Source organism: Drosophila biarmipes, chromosome 3L (assembly GCF_025231255.1).
Source record: "Drosophila biarmipes strain raj3 chromosome 3L, RU_DBia_V1.1, whole genome shotgun sequence".
Lineage (NCBI taxonomy): Eukaryota > Metazoa > Arthropoda > Insecta > Diptera > Drosophilidae > Drosophila > Drosophila biarmipes.
Genome location: NC_066613.1, coordinates 14,214,751 through 14,238,996, shown reverse-complemented (window position 1 = coordinate 14,238,996; position 24,246 = coordinate 14,214,751). Strand labels below are relative to the sequence as shown.

At 43.6% G+C, this 24,246-nt stretch overlaps 4 protein-coding genes across 7 annotated transcripts; 2 read left to right on the top strand and 2 right to left on the bottom strand.

The window, feature by feature from the left end:
- Window positions 1-2: 2 nt before the first annotated feature.
- LOC108028019 (U4/U6 small nuclear ribonucleoprotein Prp3) lies at window positions 3-2,369 on the top strand. Of its 2 annotated transcripts, XM_050885827.1 has the most exons (3): window positions 3-239; window positions 309-1,347; window positions 1,402-2,369. In XM_050885827.1, the coding sequence occupies exons 2-3, from the start codon at window positions 516-518 to the stop codon at window positions 2,154-2,156; spliced, it is 1,587 nt and encodes a 528-aa protein (XP_050741784.1). In that variant the 5' UTR covers window positions 3-239; window positions 309-515; the 3' UTR covers window positions 2,157-2,369. The 2 variants fall into 2 exon arrangements, with proteins under 2 accessions (XP_050741784.1, XP_016955143.1); XM_017099654.3 differs by having other exon boundaries at window positions 3-1,347.
- LOC108028020 (exosome complex component MTR3) lies at window positions 2,331-3,523 on the bottom strand. The gene is made up of 2 exons (XM_017099655.2): window positions 3,307-3,523; window positions 2,331-3,248 (listed from the first exon to the last, which is right to left on the bottom strand). Exons 1-2 carry the CDS (start codon window positions 3,455-3,457, stop codon window positions 2,425-2,427), a joined length of 975 nt encoding a protein of 324 aa, XP_016955144.1. The 5' UTR covers window positions 3,458-3,523; the 3' UTR covers window positions 2,331-2,424.
- A 536-nt stretch (window positions 3,524-4,059) lies between these two features.
- LOC108028413 (bladder cancer-associated protein) lies at window positions 4,060-5,538 on the top strand. Of its 2 annotated transcripts, XR_001768389.3 has the most exons (3): window positions 4,060-4,215; window positions 4,373-4,928; window positions 4,983-5,538. XR_001768389.3 is itself a non-coding variant. In XM_017100231.3 (2 exons), the coding sequence occupies exon 2, from the start codon at window positions 4,459-4,461 to the stop codon at window positions 4,696-4,698; it is 240 nt and encodes a 79-aa protein (XP_016955720.1). In that variant the 5' UTR covers window positions 4,060-4,215; window positions 4,373-4,458; the 3' UTR covers window positions 4,699-5,538. The 2 variants fall into 2 exon arrangements, 1 of the variants encoding a protein (XP_016955720.1); XM_017100231.3 differs by having other exon boundaries at window positions 4,373-5,538.
- A 151-nt stretch (window positions 5,539-5,689) lies between these two features.
- LOC108028412 (putative uncharacterized protein DDB_G0271606) lies at window positions 5,690-17,180 on the bottom strand. Of its 2 annotated transcripts, XM_017100229.3 has the most exons (7): window positions 16,978-17,180; window positions 16,679-16,782; window positions 14,530-14,556; window positions 13,267-13,464; window positions 8,205-8,449; window positions 6,861-8,131; window positions 5,690-6,306 (listed from the first exon to the last, which is right to left on the bottom strand). In XM_017100229.3, the coding sequence occupies exons 2-7, from the start codon at window positions 16,772-16,774 to the stop codon at window positions 6,284-6,286; spliced, it is 1,860 nt and encodes a 619-aa protein (XP_016955718.3). In that variant the 5' UTR covers window positions 16,775-16,782; window positions 16,978-17,180; the 3' UTR covers window positions 5,690-6,283. The 2 variants fall into 2 exon arrangements, with proteins under 2 accessions (XP_016955718.3, XP_016955719.3); XM_017100230.3 differs by lacking the exon at window positions 14,530-14,556 and having other exon boundaries at window positions 16,978-17,179.
- Between the last annotated feature and the right edge of the window lie 7,066 nt (window positions 17,181-24,246).

Sequence of the window (24,246 nt, the reverse complement as noted above, 5' to 3'; positions counted from 1 at the left end):
TCAACAAATATGGCGGAGCGGAGAGCGTACGCAAAGTGAGAGAGTCAGGGTTGCTCGCCGATAAAACGCTGCGAAATGGTCACACTAACCGCACTGACAACCCTGTTTCGTCCGCATTTGATTTAACCACCCTGTCTCAGATATCGCCTCGAAGATATTTTCACCGAAAAATTACAACTTGTGTTTTCGCTTTTGCCATATCGCTGAGTTAAACAATTGAGGAATGTGCCAAGCCGTTGGTAAATAACCTTTACTCTTTAGTCCGACCCATTTAATTGCGAATTATGTCGTCCATTATCACGCGCAAGGATGGCGACGTCGACGAGCGCAAATTGTCCAAAAAGCGCGCTGCCGCCTCCGAATCCAGCGGCGGTGGCAGTGGCGCCCACGAAGCGCCCAAGAAATCCCGCTTCGATGTCCTGGACAAGAATGGTAGCGCTGGTGGCGGCGACCAGAAGGAAGCGGATGCGGCTGCGGCTGCAACCGCCTCGCTGAGCTCCACGCAGATCAAGCTGATGATGGCCCACGCCCAGCGGGAGATCGAGGAGCGCAAGCGAGCCCTGAGCAATCTGCGGGACAAGGATCCCCTGCTGGCGTCGGTGCCCTCGATCGGCATGCCCGTTGCGCTGGCCACCCAGGCGCTGTCCAAGAAGCCCACGCCCGAGGACTCGGAGAAGGCCAGAAAGATCGCCGAGCTGCAGGCGCAGATCAGGGCCAAGCTCACAGGCAATCTGGCCAATCTGATTCAGCCCACGGCAGTGGCGGCCGCAGCTGCAGCCGCTGCCCAGGCGCAGGAGCGCCCCAAGCCGCTGATCCTCGACGAGGAGGGACGCACTGTGGACAAGAGCGGACGAGCCATCAACATACCCACGGTGACACCCACTCTGAAGGCCAACATTCGCGCTAAAAAGCGGGAGGTCTTTCAGCGCCAAACGGGCTTGGGGGAACGCGGTGAGTCCGCCAGCTCTGCCCATGATGAGGCCATAAAGTACTTTGACGATCGCATTGCCCAGAAGCCCACCGTTAGGAATAAGAGGACTCTGCGGTTCCACGAGCCCGGCAAATTCCAGCAGCTGGCCGAGCGGATGCGCATGAAGAGCCAGCTGGAGCGGCTGCAGAATGAGATTTCGCAAATAGCCCGGAAGACGGGGATCTCCTCGGCCACCAAGCTGGCACTGATTGCCCCCAAGCAGGACATGCCCGACGATGTGCCCGCCATGGAGTGGTGGGACTCAGTCATACTCACCCAGGACCTGGAGACGTTGGACGAGGCTAGCGGTAAGATAAGCATTCGCCAGACGGCCATAACCAACCTCATAGAGCACCCCACGCAAATGAAGCCTCCAAGTAAGTAACTGACTACCGGTTTTCCCAACGGATAGTAACTTTCTGCTCCTTTAGATGAGCCCATGAAGCCGGTGTATCTGCCCGTATTCCTCACCAAAAAGGAGCGCAAGAAGCTGCGTCGCCAGAACCGTCGGGAGGCCTGGAAGGAGGAGCAGGAGAAGATCCGCCTGGGTCTGGTGGCCCCGCCAGAGCCCAAGCTGCGCATATCGAATCTGATGAGAGTTCTGGGCTCAGAGGCCGTGCAGGACCCCACTAAGATGGAGCAGCATGTGCGCGAGCAGATGGCCAAGCGGCAGAAGGCGCACGAGGATGCCAACAATGCTCGCAAGCTGACCAGCGAGCAGAAGAGCGAGAAGAAGCAGCGCAAGTTGAAGGAGGACACCAGCTGCGGCGTGCATGTGAGCGTGTATCGCATCCGGGATCTGCAGGACAACCAGAGCAAGAAGTTCAAGGTGGAGACCAACGCCAAGCAGCTGCAGATGACCGGCAGCGTGGTGCTGTTCCGCGATTGCTGTGTGGTCGTCGTGGAGGGCGGTCCCAAGCAGCAGAAAAAGTATCGCCGCCTTATGCTGACGCGCATCAAGTGGGAGGAGGACTTGGCCAAGGGCAACGACGGCCAGGACGTGCCCAACTCGTGCGTGCTCGTCTGGGAGGGAACTAGCCAGCGCCGGCACTTTGGCGAGATCAAGTTTAAGATCTTTCCCATGGAGAAAATGGCCCGCGAGTTCTTCCAGAAGCACCAGGTCGAGCACTACTGGGATCTGGCCTATTCCGGGGCTGTCCTGGAGGCCTCCACGGATCAGCAGTAGGCGGTCGCTGGCAGTGCGACCAAAATCATTTTAGGATTTACTAGTTATCGTACTAAAAATTCACTTTCGAAAAGACACAAGTCTGAATTGATGTTTTGAAGCGCTACGCATTTGATATGTTATCTGTCTCGGAGCCTTTCGGAACCTTTTGGAAGTGCAAAAAATATTAATAAATGTTTTTTCAGGACTCTACAAAAGAGTTGTTTCATTTCCTCCACTGTCTTCTGATCTTTTAAATCAAAGTTTTGTTAATGGTTTATTTACAACTCTACTGCCTCTTAACGTAGGGATCTTCCTTGATGTTGGACTGTATAAACTCGTCCAATCCCTGCGTCTTTAGCTTGTCGATGATTTCCTCCAGCCGCTGATCCTCCAGAGCGCTCTCTGCCTTCTCGCGCAGATCTAGTTCGTGCTGCTCCTTGACCCGCTTGGTCAGCACACCTCTGACCAGCTGTCGCAGCGACTTGTTGATGGCCAGCGTGTAGTCGAGCAGCTTTACGTAGGTGTCCGGACTCAGATAGCCACACTGCTGGCACTGGGCGATCTGTTCGAAGGTGTCCATGCTGGCGGTGGTGATCAGACCATGCTCCTGGACGGGCGAGGGGCTGGACAGGTTGGTGTTGCCGCGATGCTTTAGCAGCAGCTCCTCCACCTTGGCGCTGGGGTTGAGGAAGACATGATCCCGATAGATACAGGCCGTGGAGGCTGTGATTAGGTCGTATGTGGATATGCCGCACTCCACCAGGGCCACGCCGCAGCAGTTGATGGCCGTGCTGAGCAGGCAGCCATCGTCGTCCAGGATGAGCACCCTTATGTCCAGCTGAAAGTTAAGGAACTCCGTCCGGCAGACAACCGGCTCCATGGCCTTGGTCAGCATGCTGCCCAGGTGGCGCTCCCGTTCCGGCACCGATTCCAGATCCCCTGTGGCGAAGGCCGCGAAGTTCACATAGCAATTGAGCACGCCCATGTTCATCCGGCGGGCGCTGGCGCGGATTAGCTCCTTTGGCGGGGCAACAATGGCCAGGACCTTGGTGTTTCCGTACTCCATGTACGCGGAACCCCGCACAGTGGTCAGGACGCCGGCGCGAATGACTGTAAATGGGTATACCTATTAAACATTAATTATTAATTGGGGATTTTTGGGACTCACAGGTGTTTCTGGGTTCCAGTTTGGTGGGTTCCTTCGCCGGTTTGTCTAGATTCTCAAAGAAATCCTCGCCGTCCTGCGCCGTTGTGTAGAGCTCCTCCTCAATGGAGGCGCCATCAAGCAGGCTATTTTTGGTCTGCGACACCCTTAACATCTTAGTTTAATGTTTTTTAATCAATTTAAAAAAATAAACAAACTAAACCAACATGTGGGCCAAAGAGTGTGGCTTTAGTTTTAAAATATTTATACGGTATTTTTTTATAATTTTAGTATATTTCAGTAAGTTTTAATTACCACAAATACTGGATAGCTTATCGGTTTTAAAATAAGTGCGCCAAAAATCCTTATACAATTAAAATTTGTTTCTTGATAATAGCAATAAATCTTTAAGTGAGTAACAAAAAAAAGAAACGTAAGGAAAGGAATTTAAATTTAAGTAACGCACTTATCTAAAACATGGGAAAGAATAAATTTTTTGTTCATCAAAAAGTTATGTAGAAATATAGGTTGTAATTAAGTGATTGCAAATTTTTTTTAAGCAATAATAGTTTGGAACACAGAATCTGTTTGGAAATTTTATAATTGAAACATAAATAAATTATTACATTATAAATTGTTCAGGAGCTAAAACGCAATCAGGTTCAGTAGTTCAAGCTCAAATTCCGCGGTAAGCAGTGGTTCTGTTGCTTCCCGCCGGCTCCTCGGAACCAGCAACAACGCATCAGCATCGAGCGCTTAACAACACTGCCACACAGAGCAAGCGATATATCGATAGCCGCACGGTAGGGTCCGATAGATAACAATGTTTAGAGAATTTTTGGTAAATATGTGATGATTTTGAACGACGCACAAGAAACGAGGAACTAAACGAGACGAAAACCGAGAGGTCAGCGCCAGGAGGCCCCCGGAGAGGTAATACCAGAGCCTACAAAACCAAAAACAGGGCCACCTACAACAGATCCCTGGACTGCTGACGTTTTTGGTCTTTGCCCAGGACTCGGTGGATAGTAATTATAGAACAATTAAAGCCAACCTCGACCCCCCCGGGGCTTGCCTGGGACTTTTGCAGGTCGCGCGGAGGACCACGTCAACGCTAGGCGCTTTTCGAAGCCAGAGGACAGAGCCCCAAAGCAAACACCCACCCGCACACACAGAATGTATTGCCTACAATGCCTGTTACCCGTACTGCTGATACCGAAGCCCACGAATCCGGCCCTGATGGAGACCCACGTGATGTTCATAGTGCTCTACCTGGTGGGGTTCTTCCTGGAGCGCAAGCCCTGCACCATCTGCAGCCTGGTGTTCCTCACAGCCATCTCGCTGATATGCTACAGCGGCGTCGGCAACTGCATCTTCTGGGGCAACTGCGAGGGCCACCAGTGTGAGAATGGCTAGAAGATCATCTCTCGCGTGCCCCCGCAAACCAGAGGAAGCCCTTAGTCATAGTCAACGAAGATACGAAGAAGTGCTAATAATAACTACCTTATTATGGAATTACGTTCGCGTTGTTACAGCTTTACATCCTAGAGAACTACGAGAATATGGGAGAATCAGCAGAGCAGGCGGAGAGCGACGATCAGAGGATAGCTTGACTAAATCGGTGAAATCAGTGATACAAGTGATGAGTGAGTCCGACCAGGAACAAAGATTGTATGTTAGATCCCCTGTATTATTTCCAGCTCCGTATTCGTTTCCTTCATAATGCTTTTGGTTATGAAACGTAATCGTGTGCAGTCCAGCGTGTGTGTTTTGTTTTAAGGCTTAGACGAATTTAGTTTTAACGGGATGGAGCGCTACGGCAACGTATTGTACATCACCCACCCAGAAACCCCTGCCCCCAAAGTCAAGAATCGAGAATCACATCCCCGTCTAATACGATTTCCAATGCAACCTACGATTTAGTCATAACGTACTATACGACATGTAATTGTAAAGATTAAGCGAAACCACTGCGCATCCTTGCTGAGCCAACGGACGCGGCTGACATCGGTTGTTTTACCCTGTCTTGTGCACGTGCAAAACCTGTATATACAGCATAAACTTACACTGATCAAAATATATATTATACACATAAACTAAACGAGAGACAAGCACAAATGTAAAAACGAGGAAAGGCGGGAGACATAACATATACAAATAATATTGTTCGATTTTGCGAATTTGTATGATTTGAGCGGTATCCAAAGGAGGGAAGGGAGAGGAGACGTATTAAATAAATTAACTGATGCTAATGTTCGAGTAGTGTTTGTTTATATATTTTAAAAATGGCCGTAGGTAACTTTTTGTATAAAAGAAATTATTATAGCCGTCCATGTATCCATCCAATTTATAATATTATAGGTCACATTCGGGACATTCTTCCCCCATCCAAACTAATAACTTCTCATTTTTGATTTCCAATTATCCACAATTTTATTCGCTTCAAAATGTGTGTGTGTATACAGTATATATATTTATATAAAATGTACAAATTTCTCCTCGCTGTCGTTGGTTTTGGAATTTGATTATATCAAGATCAGATCAGCTTCAGCGTCGTTCTTAATTTACTAACAACTACACAAGACAATTAATTAATTAAAAATACGATAATAATTTATGTACAAAAATTTCCATCGGATTTATTTGTGTGAATGTGAAAACAAAACTGTAGACAATTCAAAAACTGAAAGAAATACCGGGAAAACCTCTTCTTTCTCAGGAGAATATTGTTGTTCTGCGTGTTTGTTGTTTTGGAAACTATAGAAGAAAGCCAAAAGAGTTTGGGGAGTAGTGTGTAGAACTTTTTGATTTAGTTTTGGTTTTTACATATTTTTAAAGCTGCTTTAACATGAAAACAAATCGAGACGACTCGGTTACAAATCAAGAGATTCCTCGGGTTGGTTGGGGACATGATGACTCCTTCTCCTAGTTCTTCGCGTTCTATCCTCTCGTCGAGATTCGATTCGCACAGCAGCAATCACAGGCGTGGTCTTCTTGTTACTTAAACGGAACGAGGCTGAACGACTGTAAAACAATGATGATTAGTGATTATAAAAATATTTGATTGGATATATACTGAACAGAGAATATTCCTTCTAATTAAATAGACTTTTTGCTCATTTCAGTTGTTCTATAGCGTGTCCTCAAATTAATTACATATGCCAGCTTCAATTAGTGGTCTATTAATTCCTAAATCTGGTTTTAAAAGCAATTCAAGATTGTAGCTTCTCCAGCGATAAAAAGACTGGAAATCAAGACTCTAAATTGTAAAATTGATTGATAAATATTTATAAGACTAATTACATTTATGAAGACAGAGTTATGGTTTGTGCATTAATTATTCGACATGAGATGCAACCTACGATTATATTAAAAATCATTTGTATCGTCATATTTTAAAATTAACAATGTCAAGAGTATCGGTGCTAAAGAAATTATATCACGTATCTATTCTTTCATCATATTCATTCCAATTCATATAAAAACCTTTCTTGAGAAGGGAAATATTGATATGTAACAAAAGTGCGTGTAAATATCTCATACATATTTCTTCAGCTCATCCTAAAACAAGTACTCACAGTGAGGTCGCTGGGACTCCTCGGGGACAGCGGCTCCTCCCTCCATGGCCTGCATCATGGGCACGGGGATGCGCACGGGCTGGGCCAGGCTGCGGCCGTAGACCATGCGTCCGAAGGGCAGCTGCTGGGGCTGGTCGGGCATGGGCGGGGTCATGGTGTCACGCGGCTGCTCGGGCAGGGGCTGCAGGATCAGGCGCTGGATGCGCATCGTGGGCACCTGCTGCTCCGGCTGCTGCTGCTGCTCCTGGCTGACCTCCTGGGTCTGCTCCTGCTCCTGCTGGGGCTGTTCAGGCTGGACGGTCTGCTGCTGCTGCTGGTGGCCAGTGGCTTGGGCCTCGGTGGTGGCCTGCTCGGCGGAGGTGGAGACATCCTCATCGCTGCCCTCGTTGGACTCGGCTCCCTCCTCGGCGGCCAGGCGGCGCAGCTCGTCGGTGATGCGATCCTCGGCCATGCGCTGGATGTTCTTCAGGTCCTCGGCGGTGATGCCCACTCGCTGCAGGGCCATGCCGAAGGGCATGGGCTGGATCTGGATCTGGGGGGTGTCACGCTGCTCCTGGCGCTGCTGCATCTCCTGGCGCTGCTGCATCTCCTGGCGCTGCTGCATCTCCTGGCGCTGCTGCATCTCCTGGCGGTGCTGCATCTCCTGGCGCTGCTGCATCTCCTGGCGCTGCTGCATCTCACGGAAGGGAATCTGGACGGGCACATCGTCGGCCACGTGGATTTCGCGGAAGGGGATCTGCTGCATGTGAATGCGCACGGTCTGGACCTTGGGCATCTGCGCCTCCTCGGAGGACTCCATGCGGGGGGCCTGCATCATCTGGGGTGGCATGGGAGGGCGCATGGGCAGCTGCTGGAATGGGGGCGGCAGCTGGCGGATGATGATGGGACCCTGCTGCTGCTGGTGGGGCAACTGCTGGTGCATCTGCATGGCTGGGGGCATCATGCGCTGGGGCATGTGGGTCAATGGCATCTGGTCGGGAATGCGGCCGAAGGGGATGGGCACACGCTGGAAGGGAATGAACATGGGCCTCAGGGGCTCGCTATCCTCATCGGAATCCTCCTCCTCCTGCTCCCGCTGGCGCTTGGCCTCCTTCTCCTCCTTGTCCTTGTCGTCGCCGCCGTCGCAGAAGATCGAGATGCGCTCGCCGGTGATGCGGGCCTTCTTGGGATCCGTGGTCAGGTTGACTCCGAAGGGCAGGGCCACCGTCTTCGAGGGCGAGTCGACAATCTCCTCGGCGTGCTTGCGCTCCACCACGCAGTTCATGCGGGACCTATTGAGAGTGGGGAGAATTTTACAGAGATTAGAGATGTGTCGGTCTGGTATATCATCTATGTAATCCTCACTTCTTGTTGTTGCGCAGAATGGCGGCAGCCAGGTCACTCAAGTCCAGCTCGAGCGGCATTTTGCCGGGGTACTTCTGCAGCTCATCGGTCTCGTCGCTGTCGGAGTAGGAGTTGTCCTTGTCGGAGTGCTCCTCGGCAGTCTGGGTGGCCTCGGCCTTGCGGCTCTCTGGCTCCAGGCTCTGCAGTTCGGAGTCATCGGTGGATCCGGCAGCTCCGCCCAGCAGGGGCTCAGCACGGGGAAGTTCCTGGAAAAACAAGAAATACAACGTTTAGTTAAATACTTTTAGAGCATGATGAAAAGTGTAATTACTCTAATAGGCTTCTAAAACTCAACGATCTATTACTCGGTATCTATTATAAGGTCTTAAATCCTATTTAAGTGATCACCAGCAGAGGAAGAGCATGCACAGACATGTTGGCATTTTGTGTGCATGCACAGACATGTCGGCATTTCGTATGCTGTGTGTGTTGGCAGGGATTGGGCATCAGTAAATGCAATTTTATTTCGTATTTCCTCCCTAATTTATGTATTTTACATCGGAAATCTTTAAGTTATTATGTTCTTACGTCACATCCCTAACCAAGTTCAATTAAAGTTACAATTTTCAGCCTTAGATCACCCTGTGTGCCTTATAGCCCCCAATTTCCCATCGTTTTGTCGCCAAATTGACAAAGTTGTTTGGGAGCCCTCGACCGAAGTTCGTTTTCGTTATTTTCTTGACTGGTTTCTGCTGGCTTTCCAGCCCGCTCTTCGTGCTCGAAACAATGAGGGGCACAGAGCAGAGGTACGGACCCGACCCGGTGGCACTCGGCGCAGTCAATTGCCCGGCGGAGATGTGACCCCAACCTACATACGGCCCAGGCACAAAAAGTAAAATGCCATCGGAACAAACTTGCTGTGCTGCGGCTCAGAAGTCTGAACAAAACAGCGGAGCGGCTGCGAAATTACATAATCGCCGACTCGAACAAATGGTTATAGCTGAGCTTGGATCGTGGCTGGGCCGCAATGGCCACAGAAATAAACAAACGAAAAATAAATTTAAATTATACGAGACTCATTAATGCCGCGCCACGAGCGCGGGGGAGTTGGGCGGAGCCGAGGCGGGATGGCAGATGGGGGTTCAGTTGGATAATGCTTTATATATCCGGTTTGTGGATGGCTTATTTTGCAGGTCACCGTGTACTTGACAAAAGATGTTGACATTGAACAGAGACGAGTTCTCTTCGGATTTCCTACAGATAGTACGGTTGAGCTATGTATTTGGTTTAAAGATTCTCTAGCGATTCTTGAAACAGGAAGTTAGATATTATTTTTAATCGCCCATCACTTTTTAAAATGAAATCAGGGTAACACAATTTGCTTTTACTGAAAAATTCAAATGAATAAAGAGTTGATCCTCTGGTTCCTAAGAATTCGCGCACGCAACCTGGAGTTCTAAAGAATTCACGGTCTGTGAAGAAAGTATTTTCTTAGGTGTATTAAATACCAGCAAATACTTACAATAGTATAGTATTTCTTTTAAAATAAGGCTTTGGGTACCTGAATTAAAAACCATAATATCTATTCCCAACAACAAACCAAATTTATTAGTTTGTGACGTCTAGGGAAACTTGCACAGCTTCTCAGAAAAGCCGCAGATCTGCGATAAACCAGTCTACATGCAAAGTGGACCCGAAACTGAGTCAAGCCTGAGTCATGTGCTCTCCAGGCCAGGTGACACACAGTCCGCAAATTTCACTTTAAAATCATATGTGCCAGAGGAAAACAGCAGGCAACGCAAAAAGCTGAAAAGCCGAAATCGAAACCAAACCCAACCAGTTCGGCAACAAGTTCGCCTGATTCGGTTGTTTGCTTCTCGCACTCGCAGTTGATTCTCAAGGCCAGGCGCGTCTGGAGATAGCATCTATTATAATACAATGAGAACATTTGTCTGCCCCTAATTCGCCTGCTGCGAGGGGGCTCAAATCCAAATCGCGTCGCATTAAGATGACAATTAAATGATTACAAATTGAATGCTCGGCGTGCAATTAAAATGACAGACAGCCGTCCGAAGGCAGACGGTGGGCATTTAATTTGCAAACTTTTATTTATAGCCCCGGCTGACTGACGCACGTCACTCGCCGCCTGCAATTGTAATTCTAGAGGCGGCCCCTCGGCCATTTCTTTAGGGAAATCATCCATAAAAAGTCCCCATTTGCCCCGGCCAGCATAATAAGTTTTTCTCCATCGCCGCGCCGAAGTGCCAGGCGGTTTTGCACAACAGCAGATAAATTATATTTGCCCCTCTGTGAGTGCTGGCTGCCCGTGTGTCGTCGGCACATTACATAATCGTCAGGCCAAAAGCATTTGCTTTGTCAAAAAAGCGGCAGGCAAACTGGGAAAACGAAAGACTCAAGCGCGCAACTCGCCTTAAATGGCAAACAGTCAGCGGCAATGGCCAAAACCGAAACCGAAACCAAAGCCAAAGCCGAGTCCGCAGTGCAACTCCGGTCTCTCGGCCCGCGTTGCTGGTGGCTTTTGGCTGGATGCTTGGGATGCTTGCCCGAAAGGTTGTTCAGCTGCTTGTTTTTGGCTGGCTTGGTATTTGGTACCAATCGGCGCCAGCCGGCGAAGAAACCCACAAAAAGCGGAGAAATAAAATGAAAAATGACAGCAAAATTGCATTATGGCCGGCTGTTGCAAGCGATGGCCACGTGAGAAGATCTTCGTCGGGAGGAGATCTCAACGCGAACCGGAGGAGTACGAAATGGCACTTTCGGGGTGGGGGATTTATTAACTCCATTTGGCGCTTCTGGGAAAAACCATTGAGGCGAGAGGCTTTTGGGGCAGGTTCATTGACTCCATTTAAAAGTTTCAGAAAAGAAGATTCCTTTAAAAGAAAGCTACGAAATCGATAGAGATATGTCTCTGAAAAGCCCTGTATTGTAATCTCAAATTCGCAGTTTACAAGTTTTAAATAAGATTTTTCCCTTTTAAAAAAATAATCTTTGTATCCCCATTAAGTATTCCTATAAAAACTAGCTGTGCCTTAAAGGAAAGTTATAAAATCCTAAAGAATAAAAAACTCATCCTTATCTTGGGAGTTTGAAAGCCAATTTTATATAATTTAATAACGAATTGATGTATATATTTTTGAGTAATTTCAAATGGCTTTTCCCTTTAAAAAATCAATATTAAAATCTTGGAACTTTATATGTCATTATAATGGTACGAATTGATTATCAATCAAATAATATGTGATTAGATTGAAAATGGTTTTTTTAATTGAACTCAACCCCCAATTTATTTCTATAACCCATTATTATGTCATTAAAGACATGTGTAACCTGCAACTCCCGCCTTAATTGGATTATTAATAAAATAGAAATTGCCTTTTCCATTGCATAAAACGCAATTATTCACTGTTTTTCTAGTTTAGTGCAAACAATGGTTCATTAAGCTGGCTTTGCCGTGCAATTATTGGCAGCTTTCACTCTTATCCACTAAATCGCAGCACAATCAAATTAATTGGGCTCATATATTCCAATAACAAGCCTTTACAAAGAGGTGTACTACTTTTCCACAGGGCTTGGCTTTTTGGGTGCACAGTGATCACATAACAATTGAGTTGCAGGGGAAAAATCACTTTCACGATTGCTCGATCTTCCGACCATCTCTGGGGGCAGCTGCTCTTTCAGCCGATGATCCCTGGCATTTTGGATGCAACAGCAGCAGCAGCAGCAGCAGCGGCAACATGTACAACAGCAACATCTGCAACAATTGCTGCGCCCACGCCCGCTTGAGTGGATCTGCGCTGTGTGCAAGTATCTTTTTGTTTGTATCTTGCAACACGCTCTTTGTATCTTTTCCGTTGCGGTAGCAGCACCGAATGCTGCTTTCACTTCGTCTGGCATTTGATTCGCAATTGTTTGCTCTCCGGTTATTATGTCGCAAGCTCCAAAAGCGAGCTCCAGCATTTCGGTGTCCACTTAAGCGTCAAATTATGGGAATTTCGCTTGATTGAATTTATCCGTTGCACTCGGCTCACTGGCTGCGTTTACATAAGCCGTCTGCACCTCGGGTTGAACAACCTGATCAGTGATCGGTGATCAGTGATCGGTGATCGGTGATCAGTGCTCACTTACGATGCATAATTTGCCTCATCTGGCACTTTCCATATCGGCTAATTGAATATTGATGACACGCAAGCAAATGATCGGACCGCCAGTCATTAGATTTGAATTATGCTCTTTGCCCAGTCATCCAATCATCAATCAGCCTTTTTACATGCACAGTCTAATGGTGTGTCTATAAAGCTGGTTTTCTTGTTTCCTTTTTATAATGGCCATTTGGTTATGGTTACATGCGTGAAATTTCTCAAGGAAGCAAACAATCGAACATTATTTTTTCAGCTATTGCATGCGAATATGCGAAGTGGCTGGAGAGGTGCTTATTCAATCACTTTGATTGAACTGGCAGCGATGTGGCAATACTTTGTATGTGAAGAAATGTCTAGTAGGGGTCTCTGTGGCTTACAGCCACTCCAAAGTTGGGGAAAATTAGATTAACTTGTCAGTTTTTCAAGTGATAGCTACTATTTAAGAAAAGAAACAATCCCCAGTATAAACCATATATCCAAGCGAAATTTCTCCCTAACGAGTGGCTAATATAACCCAAATAAATAATCCCCATATCACGTTTCGTGTAAAACACACCCCGTACAGTGCCTGTCACAAGTCCGCGAACCCAGGCAACTAATAGCGCGTGCAGTCGACAACATTTCTGGGGAAATTACGGCGATCCACACAAGCGGCGAGTGCTTTTCGGCTACCGCAGATTGTAAATATGTATACCTACATTTTCCGGTAATTATATTTAATTTGGCTCAATATTATTTCTGCTTTTTTGGGACTTTACTCCCATCAGTGGCGTGTGCAGCCAAACGATGCGGGCCATTATTACCCAACTATATAATTTGGGGCCCAGGCACGATACTAAACTGCCATAGCAGGCGGTCGTTGAGGCGCAACCGATCGTATTGTATAGATTGGCATATCAGTTTCCAAGTGTATGGTAACCTACCTTGCCCACCTGCTGCAGGGTCTCGAGCATCAGCTCCTTCTCCAGCACCGAGTCGAGGGCCTGGACCTGGTCGCAGGAGGCCTTGGCCTGCAGGTAGGAGGAGGCCAGGATGAAGGAGCCCAGGATGAAGGACGAAATGATGATGGTGAAGGCGGTGATCTTGGCAATCTTCACCGAGTTCGCCTGGCGCTTGTAGGCCTGGAAAAGTAGAGAAAATAATATAAGTTACGTATGGCCTTTTTCCACCTCTACCATTATAATTTAGTTGTGGTTTTGCATTTAATATTTCTACGTGCTCTTTGGTCTATGACCTCTTTGTGTGTCAGTTGGTTTTTGTTTTGGGGGTCAGGTAAAAGCTACGACCTTACTCCACAAAAAACACTCTTCGACGCGGCCAAGCACGTTTTTCCCTTCAAAATGTGGAAGTTGCAGAGAATTTTCATGAAAAGTGCTTGGTGAAAAAAACGTTAGTAGACATTATTTACAAGAAATTTGGAAAAGAGTCATGTTTTGTCTTATCAATGGGTTTAAAGAGGTTATGAAAATGTTACAGATGAAAGAGGTGGCTGAAAGCTAAGCCAAAACTTGCGACATGAGGTAATAAACAATAAGTGATGGTTAACTTTTGGCAAGTGCTCATAAACTGCTTTAATCGACCCAACTGCGACTTAGATCATCGCAAATATTTGCCTGCCAGCGGAGTTATGCCGTGACTAATGGGTATGAGGTGCAAAAATTTACAAGTGGATGCAAAAAGCCGCCGCTCCGTGCCTTATATGTACATCTGTGGGCTCCGCATTTGGGACTGGGATCTGCGATTGCATAACAGGAAGCCCGCTGCAGAAATTGAGGAAGTGGCAGGCCCCGGAGAAAACCGAAGACGCAGAGTCGGAAAAGTGTGGGTGCAGTCAGGTGAGGCGGCTTTTTCCCGCTTATATCTACATCTATATCTATATCTACATCTACATCTATATCTATATCTTTTTTGGTTTTTTGAAAAGTGTGCAATGTGTTTTTGTGCTTTTTGTTAACACCTTTACGTGCGTGGCTGGCGTGGCCCCAAAATGCAGTTGCGAAAGTGAGTTGTGAGTGAGCTACGATCGGAGTGAGTGATCATCATCATAACCACCATCAACACCGCGCAAAGTGAAGTGGAAGTGAATGGCTCGCCTTTACTCTACTCTACTTGATGAGGCTTTAATTTTTGGTTCGGTTTATTATTCGTGAGGATTTCAGTGCAGACAAAAGACTTGGGCGACAAACCTGATGATTAAAGTTAAAAAATCCCATCTGCGGTTCGTTTTGAGTGTTGTTTTGTGTGGTGGCGAGTGCGGGGGAACAGAGAAAATTTCGTATTGTCAATCATGGTTTCGGGTTCGGTTTGGTTTTTGGTTTTTGCATTCACAATTATTCAACCCCGCGAAAGAAAAACGTTTTTTGTGGTTTTTGTTTCGAGTGTTGTGCACACACACACATATATCAAAAAGAAAAGACAAAAAGTTAATGAGATTTTGCTGCTTAATAATACTGGGGCTGAAAACCAGCCAGCTCTTATGACTTAAAGGTAAATAATGCACAAAAGGGAAAGCTTTTGGCCAAGGGTCGCTTTGTGAAGGCTAAGACAGAGCTACTGACGTACTGAGTGCCTATTGATTGATGGCCTGAGGTATTAGAAAGGTCACAAGCAAGTCAATGACTGGCATTTAATATAGAAAAAATAATTTATTCTTTATTATCAGCGGATCAAAACAAAATTTTGTTGTTCAGCTTACAAAAATAATGATAATTACTCTTACTGATTTACAGATTTCAGAAGCTTTGCATGGACTAATGGACATTCCTAATGGCTTGCTTTACAGTCATTAAGATCCATTAAAGGCATTTAAAATGCCACAATAAATACTGGTAATTAAGGCAATATTTTATATTTATTTTTCGCAAACAGTGCATCAAAATAGTCACTTTGTTTATCAATCAACTGCACTGGTGCTCCAATCGTGCTTCTCACTTCGTGCTTATAAAAGGGGGCACTTCAACGGAGCCTGTTAGATAACTTTTCGCTTTCACTGTGCCGCTGGTAAGGCGATCATAATAATGGGAGGGGAAAACCCTCGCGTGAATGGCACCGCACAAATCATTTGATGGCTGATGCGGATGCTGACGGCTGAATGCCGAATGCAAAATGTGCAGTGCAATTTATGCAAATTTTTAATTTAACTCAGCCCACACATACAGCCGTAGAGCCAGAGATCTAATAATTTTCCATATATATATGGATTGTGTATATGGCTTGGCTTGGCTTGGGAAAACAAGTTGAACGAGTCACAGTACCACAGAGACGTGGTGTTTGTTTAGGGTTTGCGTTATTAGCGTGTCGTGACTACAGCATTAGAGCACTCCGAGATGCGGATTGGGGCGGATTTCTATTTGTCCAACCGTATCGGATACACAGATCCATTCACACCTTCGCCTTCGAGAAACAAGTACGGGCTCATGGGTGTATCTTGTATCTTGCAGATACGAACGAGCTGCGGACTATCCCAGCGGCAGGGAAATGTCAGGGCGCAGGAAAAATTGTCAACGCCGCTCACGTTGCATGCGATGCGATTCCCTCTCGGCTGTCGGACAATAATAATTTCTGAAATTGCACATTAACGGGGGGATTGGGGCTTTTGCAAATTGCTTATGCATGCACTGCAGACTGATTTGGTGAAAATGCAGCTCACGTTCGCAGCTGCGTGCAGAAAAACTAAAGTCCGCATTGCGCATACGCTCTGTGGTCCGCCAGCGGATGCAATAAGTCAAAGGGTGACCCTGGCATTTTCTAACCCACTTGGCCGCTGGCCAATCACAGCCCAGCGGTCGCCAGACGGCGGAGTATATACAGTGACTGGGCAGTCCAAAAATCTAGATCATTCGGTAGGTTTCTTGCAAATGTATCCTACAATCTGTTCTCCAACTCAAGTTTAACATTAAAAAAACATTTTTAACTGTATAAATTGAAAAACTAAGTTTTAAAAATAATATTGATACATGGATCATTGTGATATTTTTTGTTTAGTATATACTAAAATATAAGATTCTACTGCCAGCTTCTAAATGTTTAATCTTATACTATAGTATATACTAAATGAAAAAATACTGCTATAATCCTTTTTATAAAACTCAAAGAATGCCTTTTACCATATTTTATAGGATACCTTCAACTATTTAAAAATACAAGCACTATAGCTAATCAAGTACTAATATTTTCTATAAATATTTTTCCCGATCATTAAGTCTCTTCGGTGCAAAACCTTAATTAGCTCCACTAATAGCCGCACAAAATGAGGAATTCGCTTGTAATTAGCTTCGCCATTTGTCACACACAAGGAGAGTGGCTCTAACCTATCCCAGGCTTCACTGTACTCACCGGTGGCGGTTCGCTGGCGGTGCTGTAGACCTCGCTAGCCGCATAGTCGGGCTTCATTTGCACGGTAGCCATCGAGACGGTATCCTTCTCGGTCATCTATAGCACTACAAAATATTGGGATACAATCGGTTAACTCTCGGGAACTCCAAGTCCGTAGTGTAGAAATCCAAGCAAGGACAACTGATGGTATTTCGAAACTGGCTGTCACGTTTTTCTACACTTTCTTTCATCACTTTTCACTTGCTTTAGTTTGATTTTTCCAAGCCTCGTCTTGGCCTTTCGGATTTTTCTGCACTTACGTTGAGGATTTTCCAAAAGTTCGACAAAAAGTAAAAAGAATTTGGCTGTACGATTTTTTTCCGTTGCAGATTGGTTGGTTCGAAAAAGTTGCCTGACCAACTTAACAGCAGGGGGAATTTCCGGCCTCTGGAAACTTTGGAATACTACGTCTTTGTTGCACGACTGCCACTCGCCGTCTGAAGCCACAAACGCGTTTCGGTTCAGATTTACCAGATTTAAAACTTTTTCAAGCCGACTGCGACTGCGGCAGCGCGATCTCCGCTCTCACACACACCGGCGCACCGGGAGACAGCTGCCGATCCACACGAAGCGAAACACGAACGAAAAACAAAAGTTAAACTTGGTATAAAATAAAAACAAAAAAACATCAGTAACACACTCAAGCTGGCTGGCTGGCTTACTAACACAGGCGAGCTTGGGTACAGTGAGCACTCGCGAAGTGAACATTTTGGGTGGATTGCAGTTGCGAATCTAATGGCAATATTGATCCTAAAGAGCATTTCTTTTCAATATATTTCGATTTATTCAACACAAATTTTCTATTTCATGTTTTGTTCTTAGTTTTAAAAGAAGGGCAAAGTGCTTTGATCACTTTAATTGTGATTTTTACTTTTCAGAATTATAGCCATTAAGATCCCTATTTTCTAGCTTAACTCATAAATTATTAAATATATTTATTATATTAGAATCAAAAATATAATATTTATTATTTGTTAAAGAAACAGCTATCCATATTAAAAAATAAATTTATTATTTAATAATTTAGTTAATTTGTGGAATAGTTTTATTTATTTTAGTGGTTGAAAAGACCTTATAAATTTTAATGGCTTTATCCTTGGAATCCTATTAACCATAATAATTGTCTTATTATTCTTTTATTAACCATTTAAAATTATTAAAACACAACATACAGCTTACAATTTTGAATACATATGTAAAAAATATAATCCTTATTGGTAAATATAATGAAAGATTTTTAAAAAATAGGAATGTCCTTTTTTTACAGTTTTTAGACTTTTTTTTTAACATTTTTTACAGTTGTTAGATATAATATTAGGTAGTATGTGTTTTCGACTGCAGGTTAACCTAAAAATAGGCTAGGAGTCTAAATTTTCTAAACCAAAAATCGTAACGAAATCAAAACCGAGTGAGGACTGTCTGCAGGGGAGCCGAGCTCAGGTATAGAAAAAGCTTTCGGCTGATGTGGACTTTATAATTCTGCTACACACGTGATTGTGCGTTGACGCTTAGCAATTAGCCGAATGCGAATTAAATTGAATTAAAAATAACCCCGTATTAAACGATTTAATGGATTGTGTACACACACACGACTATTTTTAGAGGCGTTGTTACCTCAGAATTGTGGCACTGATTTGCCAGGCATTCCCTCTCCCAGAACTAGTTATTGTACTTTGAAAGCAGAATGTACACAGAAGTTATGCATCGAAATGCCCCATGTAGGGTATACTTCGTAAAAAGCTCTCGCGACACACTAAAAATTAAAGGTACTCGCACAACTCCGCCAACACAATACCAGCGCACACGTAAATTAACAACCGGAGTGGACCTCGTATAACTTGCTCCCCGACTCAAAAGTGGTTGGCTGCAGTTCAGCGCGGTTGTTGTTGCACCACTTCCAAGGGGCTTACGAAAAACATTAAGTTTTTGTAGTGTTTTTTGTAATTTTTCCATTGTGACTGTAGCTGGCCACAGCACTGCACTTGCCCAAATACAGATGCAGAATACCGGGCTGTGGAATGGCATATAGCAACCACCAGATATGCCATATAGTCCGCGTTCATCTGATTGCTGGAACAGCTGCTAGTCGCCTGCTGTTCGCTTGGATTGTGATTATTTTGAAGAATTCTGGAAGTCACTTTGAATATAAACCAAAAGAGAAGAGGGACTGGTCCTAATCGATTAGACTTTCGATGGTTTTTGAAGTATTATTGTATTGTTTATTCTGAAAATTACTATAAATAAGAAAAAACAAACATGTTTTTATTTTAAAGAATTCTAGAAATTCCTTGAAACACAAAATAAAAGCGAAAGAAGTCTGGTTTTGATTGATAAGCTTTCCGCTGATCCCTGCGAGATTGCTTATACGCAGTGTTGAGCTGGAACCAGTTTTTCTTTTTTTGTTTTGGTTTTTTCCTTCTTCCACGACTTTGTATCATGCTAGATGCTCGTTTATTATCTATTTTTGGTGACCCAACATTGGACCCGCCTCGGGTATTATGTAAGCCGAAGATCTGTTTTTATTTTTCGACTCTCTTCGTTAATTGCATAATCCTAGGGTTTATGATTAAAATGTCACAAGCCAACGAACCGACGGGCAACCCAAGTTGGTCAAGTGATTAGTCAATAAAACGAAGGGGCTTTCTTTGTTTATGTTTATGCAATCCGAAAGTGGAGATGGGGCACAGCATCCCTCTAATTGCGATCATCCCACAGCTGATCTCATGCCGTTTGCTCACCTTTCCTTCTCTTCTTGCCACCGCATTATTAATTATTATATTGTTTCTGTTTTTGGGTCCCCTAATTTGCATGGCACAGTGAGCAACCGAATTAATTTCTCATTGCATCACTGATTGTGCGATCCAATTGAAAGTGTGGTTTGGAGGGGCGAAATAGTGGCTACGGTTGGGTTACAATTTCACAGATAACTTTCCAGCAGTTCGCTGAGAAGCCTGGCAAAACAGCATTCTAATCAGCTGGAAATTCCCACACAAATGGATTCATTTATGATGATTATATATTCTTGGAAGAATAATATTCATAGATTGTAAAATATAACATTTTAGAACTGCTTTGATGCGTCTTTTTACGATCCATAGCTATATGTTAATTAAATTGTATAGTTGATAACATTGCGAGCACTTGGAAATGTCAGGTCATCTCTATTATAGTCGTCATGAATTTGTATACTACTTATCAATTAGAAAATAATATATTCATTTAATCTTAAGACTAGAAAAGTAACACTTTAATCAATCCTTACATTAGAAGGGTTGTTCTTTAATTAATCTTAAGATTAGAAAAATATCAATACAAGTTATTGCAAGTTTTTCTATATGACATGTTAAGGATCTTTGAGCTCATATGAAAAAAATCATGATATAAGGTATTTGGTATTTTGTTCCCTGTATTCTGGAAATTTACTTTGCAGATAAAAAAAATCATTGTTATGCTCCTAAAAAATGACATAAAAATAATGTTTTTTTTTTATTTTCTAGACAAACAACGCTGCCATTAAGAGATGCTGCAAAACAAACAAATTCAGATCTGTTGATAATATATGCACATTTCTGTACCATTTGCTCGAGGGTTCGCGGGTTTCAAGTTTTACGATTGGGGTTTTTTCGCCGACTATAAAGCGCCATACTGAGGCTTAGCTAAGTGGAAAAGTAAGAGAGAAAGATGCGCTTAGCTTGACTCGCAAATTGGCACCCGGCTTGGATTTCGGCTCCGTCTCCGCCTGGAACTACTGCGACTTTGTTGGGGAGTCTGGGGCTTCACAGGGGGATGGAGACGCCGATACGTCGGTGCCTGTGCGAGGTACCAAGCGGCGAACTGGCACCGTCTTAGGCCTGGGAATTGTGTAAAATGAATACAGTATGAAAAAACAAACACAGCGAATAAACACACGTAAAACAAAAACTAAAAACAAGTGAAATAAGTGGAAAAAACAGCAATTCAATGCAGGTATCGGACGGATACATGCGAGTATCTCAGAAATACAATGCGCCAGTGCCTAATAACTGAGCACAAGTTGATTTTGAGTGTCTAGGTGGAAAATAAAATCAAAACAAATCACAAAAAGCTCATAAATAATAGCCGCACAAAAAAAGTGAGCAGCGGCAGCGACAACAACAAAGGTTTTCGGTCGTTAGCGCAGTTCGCCATTTTGGCCTGGCTAAAATTAGCTAATAACGATAAAAAATGGTAAACAAGAAAACCAAAATAAACCGAAAAAGTTACGAGCATATGTACAAGAAGAAAGGAAATACAAAAATATGATGTGAATTTTTATGTAAAGGAAATATTGCTGCCTTAAAAAATTTGCAAATATCATCTTTATTAAAGCTAGCAATCCTCAACTCATCATTTCTCATCTAAAAAATCCATGCCTAGTTAGTTATTAGCCCCGTTACGAGTATAAATTCAATAAAATTATACACAATCTGCCACAGATTCCACTTCATTTGTTTACAACTTTTACCCACCCAATTAGTGATCCCAACTTCCTAGACCCGTAGCAAATATTTTAATCGCATTCGATGTGAGTTGGTCACGGGAGAGCGAGCGAGGCAGTAATACAATTGGATTTCGAACACCTCAGCGATTCCTGAGGGGATTTTATTTAATTTTTCATACGTGTACTTGCTCGTATATCTATATTATATTGTGTGGCTCTGGGAGAAACTGCGTTCTACGAATTGAGCATCTTGGCCCGCTTTTTGTGCCTGCTATTTTGGAACGAACGTGCGAGTGCCGATTAGCACCTCATCGTCAGAAACTAAGCTCATCCGGAGTTGCCTGTCGGGAAAAGATGAGACCCGCCACCGCTCCATCATCCCCATGGAGGCAGGTATATATGGGCATGTGATGAAAGCATGCCCAAGCCAATTAAGCCAATTTGGGCAGGAACAATAGAAGTTTTTTGTGTGCCTAGCAGTCCGTAAATTGACAGAGATCTTCATTCGTGCTGTTCGTGCCCTCCTCTCTGTTTCCCTAAATCTTCCAATTAGCGACGCTTACAGGTGTGTGCACCAGTGGGCATACAAAATATACAAATTAACATGGACATAAACGGATATGGTTATGGGCTCTGGTACCCTCACAGAGGTAGGCGTCTATTTGGGACCTTTAATTCGTAATATCTCTTATATTTTGTATGAAACAATAATTAAATACCAACTTTTTGTTTGATACCATGAAACCGAATATCATAATGATAATATACCATTATACCGTAAATATGATCAATACTATCTTAAAAATACCATTGTAACGTAATACCAGTAATAGATAATGATGAAAATATCATATACCATTATCATATAGTAATATAAACCGAAATATACCATTATATATATAAATAAACGAAATAATATCATAATATAGTAATTTATGTTAAATTTTAAAGAAAAGTTGTAGACTTTTGTGAAAATATCACATACCATTTTCATATAATATTTACCAAAATATACCATTATACAAGATACCAAATATCATATATCCCCTAACTTATAATATATCTGGGTTTAAGAATTATTTGCCTCACCCTTTCTAAAAAGGATGGCCTACTTTTTGGAGTTTCCCAGTCTCCCGATCCAATCTGGTGGACGAAAACATTTCTTGCGACTGGCTCGATTCTTTCAAAACTTGATGATAATTCTTAGAGTATACCCACCTCGATCTACCTCTCATATTTTTCGCTCCTCATACATATACCATTTTCTGTTTACATTGAACTCCATTGCAATTATCACATTTTTCGAATGCGGATTTGTAAGTTTTCTAGTTCAGACCGAGATCGCTGCGAATGTCAATGACTCGTCATTGCTGTAAGCTTTTTGGATTGGAACTGCCGCCGGCCGGAGCATTTACCGCTCCCATTTGTCAACGCCGGCAAACAGCCGCAAGTACAACTAAGTACACACAAAAGAGCCGCCCTCAATGCCCATCGAGCGTTGCGCTTTTAACGCCCCTCAGGTATTAATTGCCGGCCAGATCACGAAAATAAATATGCTCGCAGAGGAGAAAAATTAACTACATTGCAGCCGTACATATTCGGCTTAATGCGGCATTTAAAAATGTTAATTGAATTGAGTTGCGGCAGTGGAGGAAGCTAGCTGCGGGTGTGGCCTGCTTGGGAAAGTGATCGATGAAAGTTTTGGGAGAAAAGATGAAAGAATACTTGGTCAAATGGTTTGCACCAATTGTTTTTATTTTTTTCTTAATCTTAGGATGCAATTTGATTACCAAAAAAATATTATATTTCCTTTTAAAATTCTCCAAGCAAATCATATTCTAAAACTAAAAATTGCTAAAAACTGCACCACACCTATGTACTTCATCTAATCTTTATTAGAACCTTTAAACATATAGTTATTTAATAATTTATGATTATAATGCTCATTTATATTCAAAGATATCAATGAAAATGTATAAAGGAATATATGGCAAATTCTAATACACCAATTCCTTTTCAACACTCATTGAGCGAATTCTATTCAAAAACTAGACAATTACTGATTATTAATATAGGGTTATTGACCTCCAAAAGTTGTACTATTTTTAAAGGGCATTTAATAAGAAATATGATAATCTATAATTAGAGAATTGATTGTCTTTTTAAAATGTTAAATGCTTAATTTAATTCTCAATCATATTTTAAAACTAAAACCTAAACAAATGCCACTAATAGTTTTCATAAACTGAACCAAATCTCTATACTATATGTTCTACATTATAAACAGACTGACATTAAAGGATTTATGAAAGTCATGTGCATTGGTCATAAATTATATTTTTTATATGCATCGTTGGGACGTTTGTTACAACCTTTTCCCGCGAAACGGTTTGTTCCATGGGTATTATCTCTTAAACTTTTGTCTCACCTTCGCGTGTTTATGGGATCTCCAGGACAAAGCACCCCCAAGTACTCTGCTGTCCAAGGCTTTCGCACCCAGGTGCCAAATTCGAGAAGTCTCGTGGTCGTCAACGTATGGACCATTTGACGACGCAAAGTCAAAGCCCTGCTTGAAGACCCGCAGCGATGGGATACAATGAGTTTTGTACGTACATGGGTTCAAGTCGAGCGTTGTTCGGGGACATCCGAGTTGATTTTTCGACATTCTCAAACAATGGTGGCGGTTTTTTTGCCTTGTTTTTCATTGCGCATCCACTTAGCAGTTGGAGATTTTCAAAATGAGATAACACCTTACATTTTGGGCCGGGGTTTGGGTTTCTTTTTGCTTTTTGGGTGAGCTTTTGCCATCATGCGACATGACAAAGCTGAGAAGAAACGATGGAAAATTCGTTTAAAATGCAGGCGACTTCGGCCGGGCGTAATGATGGGGAAAGAGTGAGGAAGGTTATTGTGGGGCGCCACAAATTAATTTGCACCTTTCGCCTCTGCCGCAGCGCTGCAGCAGCGACGTCGGCGTCGGCAGGCGGTGAAAGTTGCACATGCAAATCTACAAAAGAGAGAAAAACTGCGAGCGCTGTCAGCAATTAAAGGCGACTTTGTTGCACTGAGA

Excerpts from the sequence above, each read along its gene's own strand:
- LOC108028413 (XM_017100231.3), top strand. The coding sequence starts at position 4,459 with ATGTATTGCCTACAATGCCTGTTACCCGTACTGCTGATACCGAAGCCC.
- LOC108028020 (XM_017099655.2), bottom strand. The coding sequence starts at position 3,457 with ATGTTAAGGGTGTCGCAGACCAAAAATAGCCTGCTTGATGGCGCCTCC. Across the intron at positions 3,249-3,306 it reads ACTGGAACCCAGAAACACCT|TCATTCGCGCCGGCGTCCTG; the intron begins GTGAGTCCCAAA and ends ACCCATTTACAG.
- LOC108028019 (XM_017099654.3), top strand. The coding sequence starts at position 285 with ATGTCGTCCATTATCACGCGCAAGGATGGCGACGTCGACGAGCGCAAA. Across the intron at positions 1,348-1,401 it reads CACGCAAATGAAGCCTCCAA|ATGAGCCCATGAAGCCGGTG; the intron begins GTAAGTAACTGA and ends CTGCTCCTTTAG.
- LOC108028412 (XM_017100229.3), bottom strand. The coding sequence starts at position 16,774 with ATGACCGAGAAGGATACCGTCTCGATGGCTACCGTGCAAATGAAGCCC. Across the intron at positions 13,465-14,529 it reads TTTTTAACTTTAATCATCAG|GCCTACAAGCGCCAGGCGAA; the intron begins GTTTGTCGCCCA and ends CTACTTTTCCAG. Across the intron at positions 6,307-6,860 it reads GGAGTCCCAGCGACCTCACT|TCGTTCAGCCTCGTTCCGTT; the intron begins GTGAGTACTTGT and ends ATTGTTTTACAG.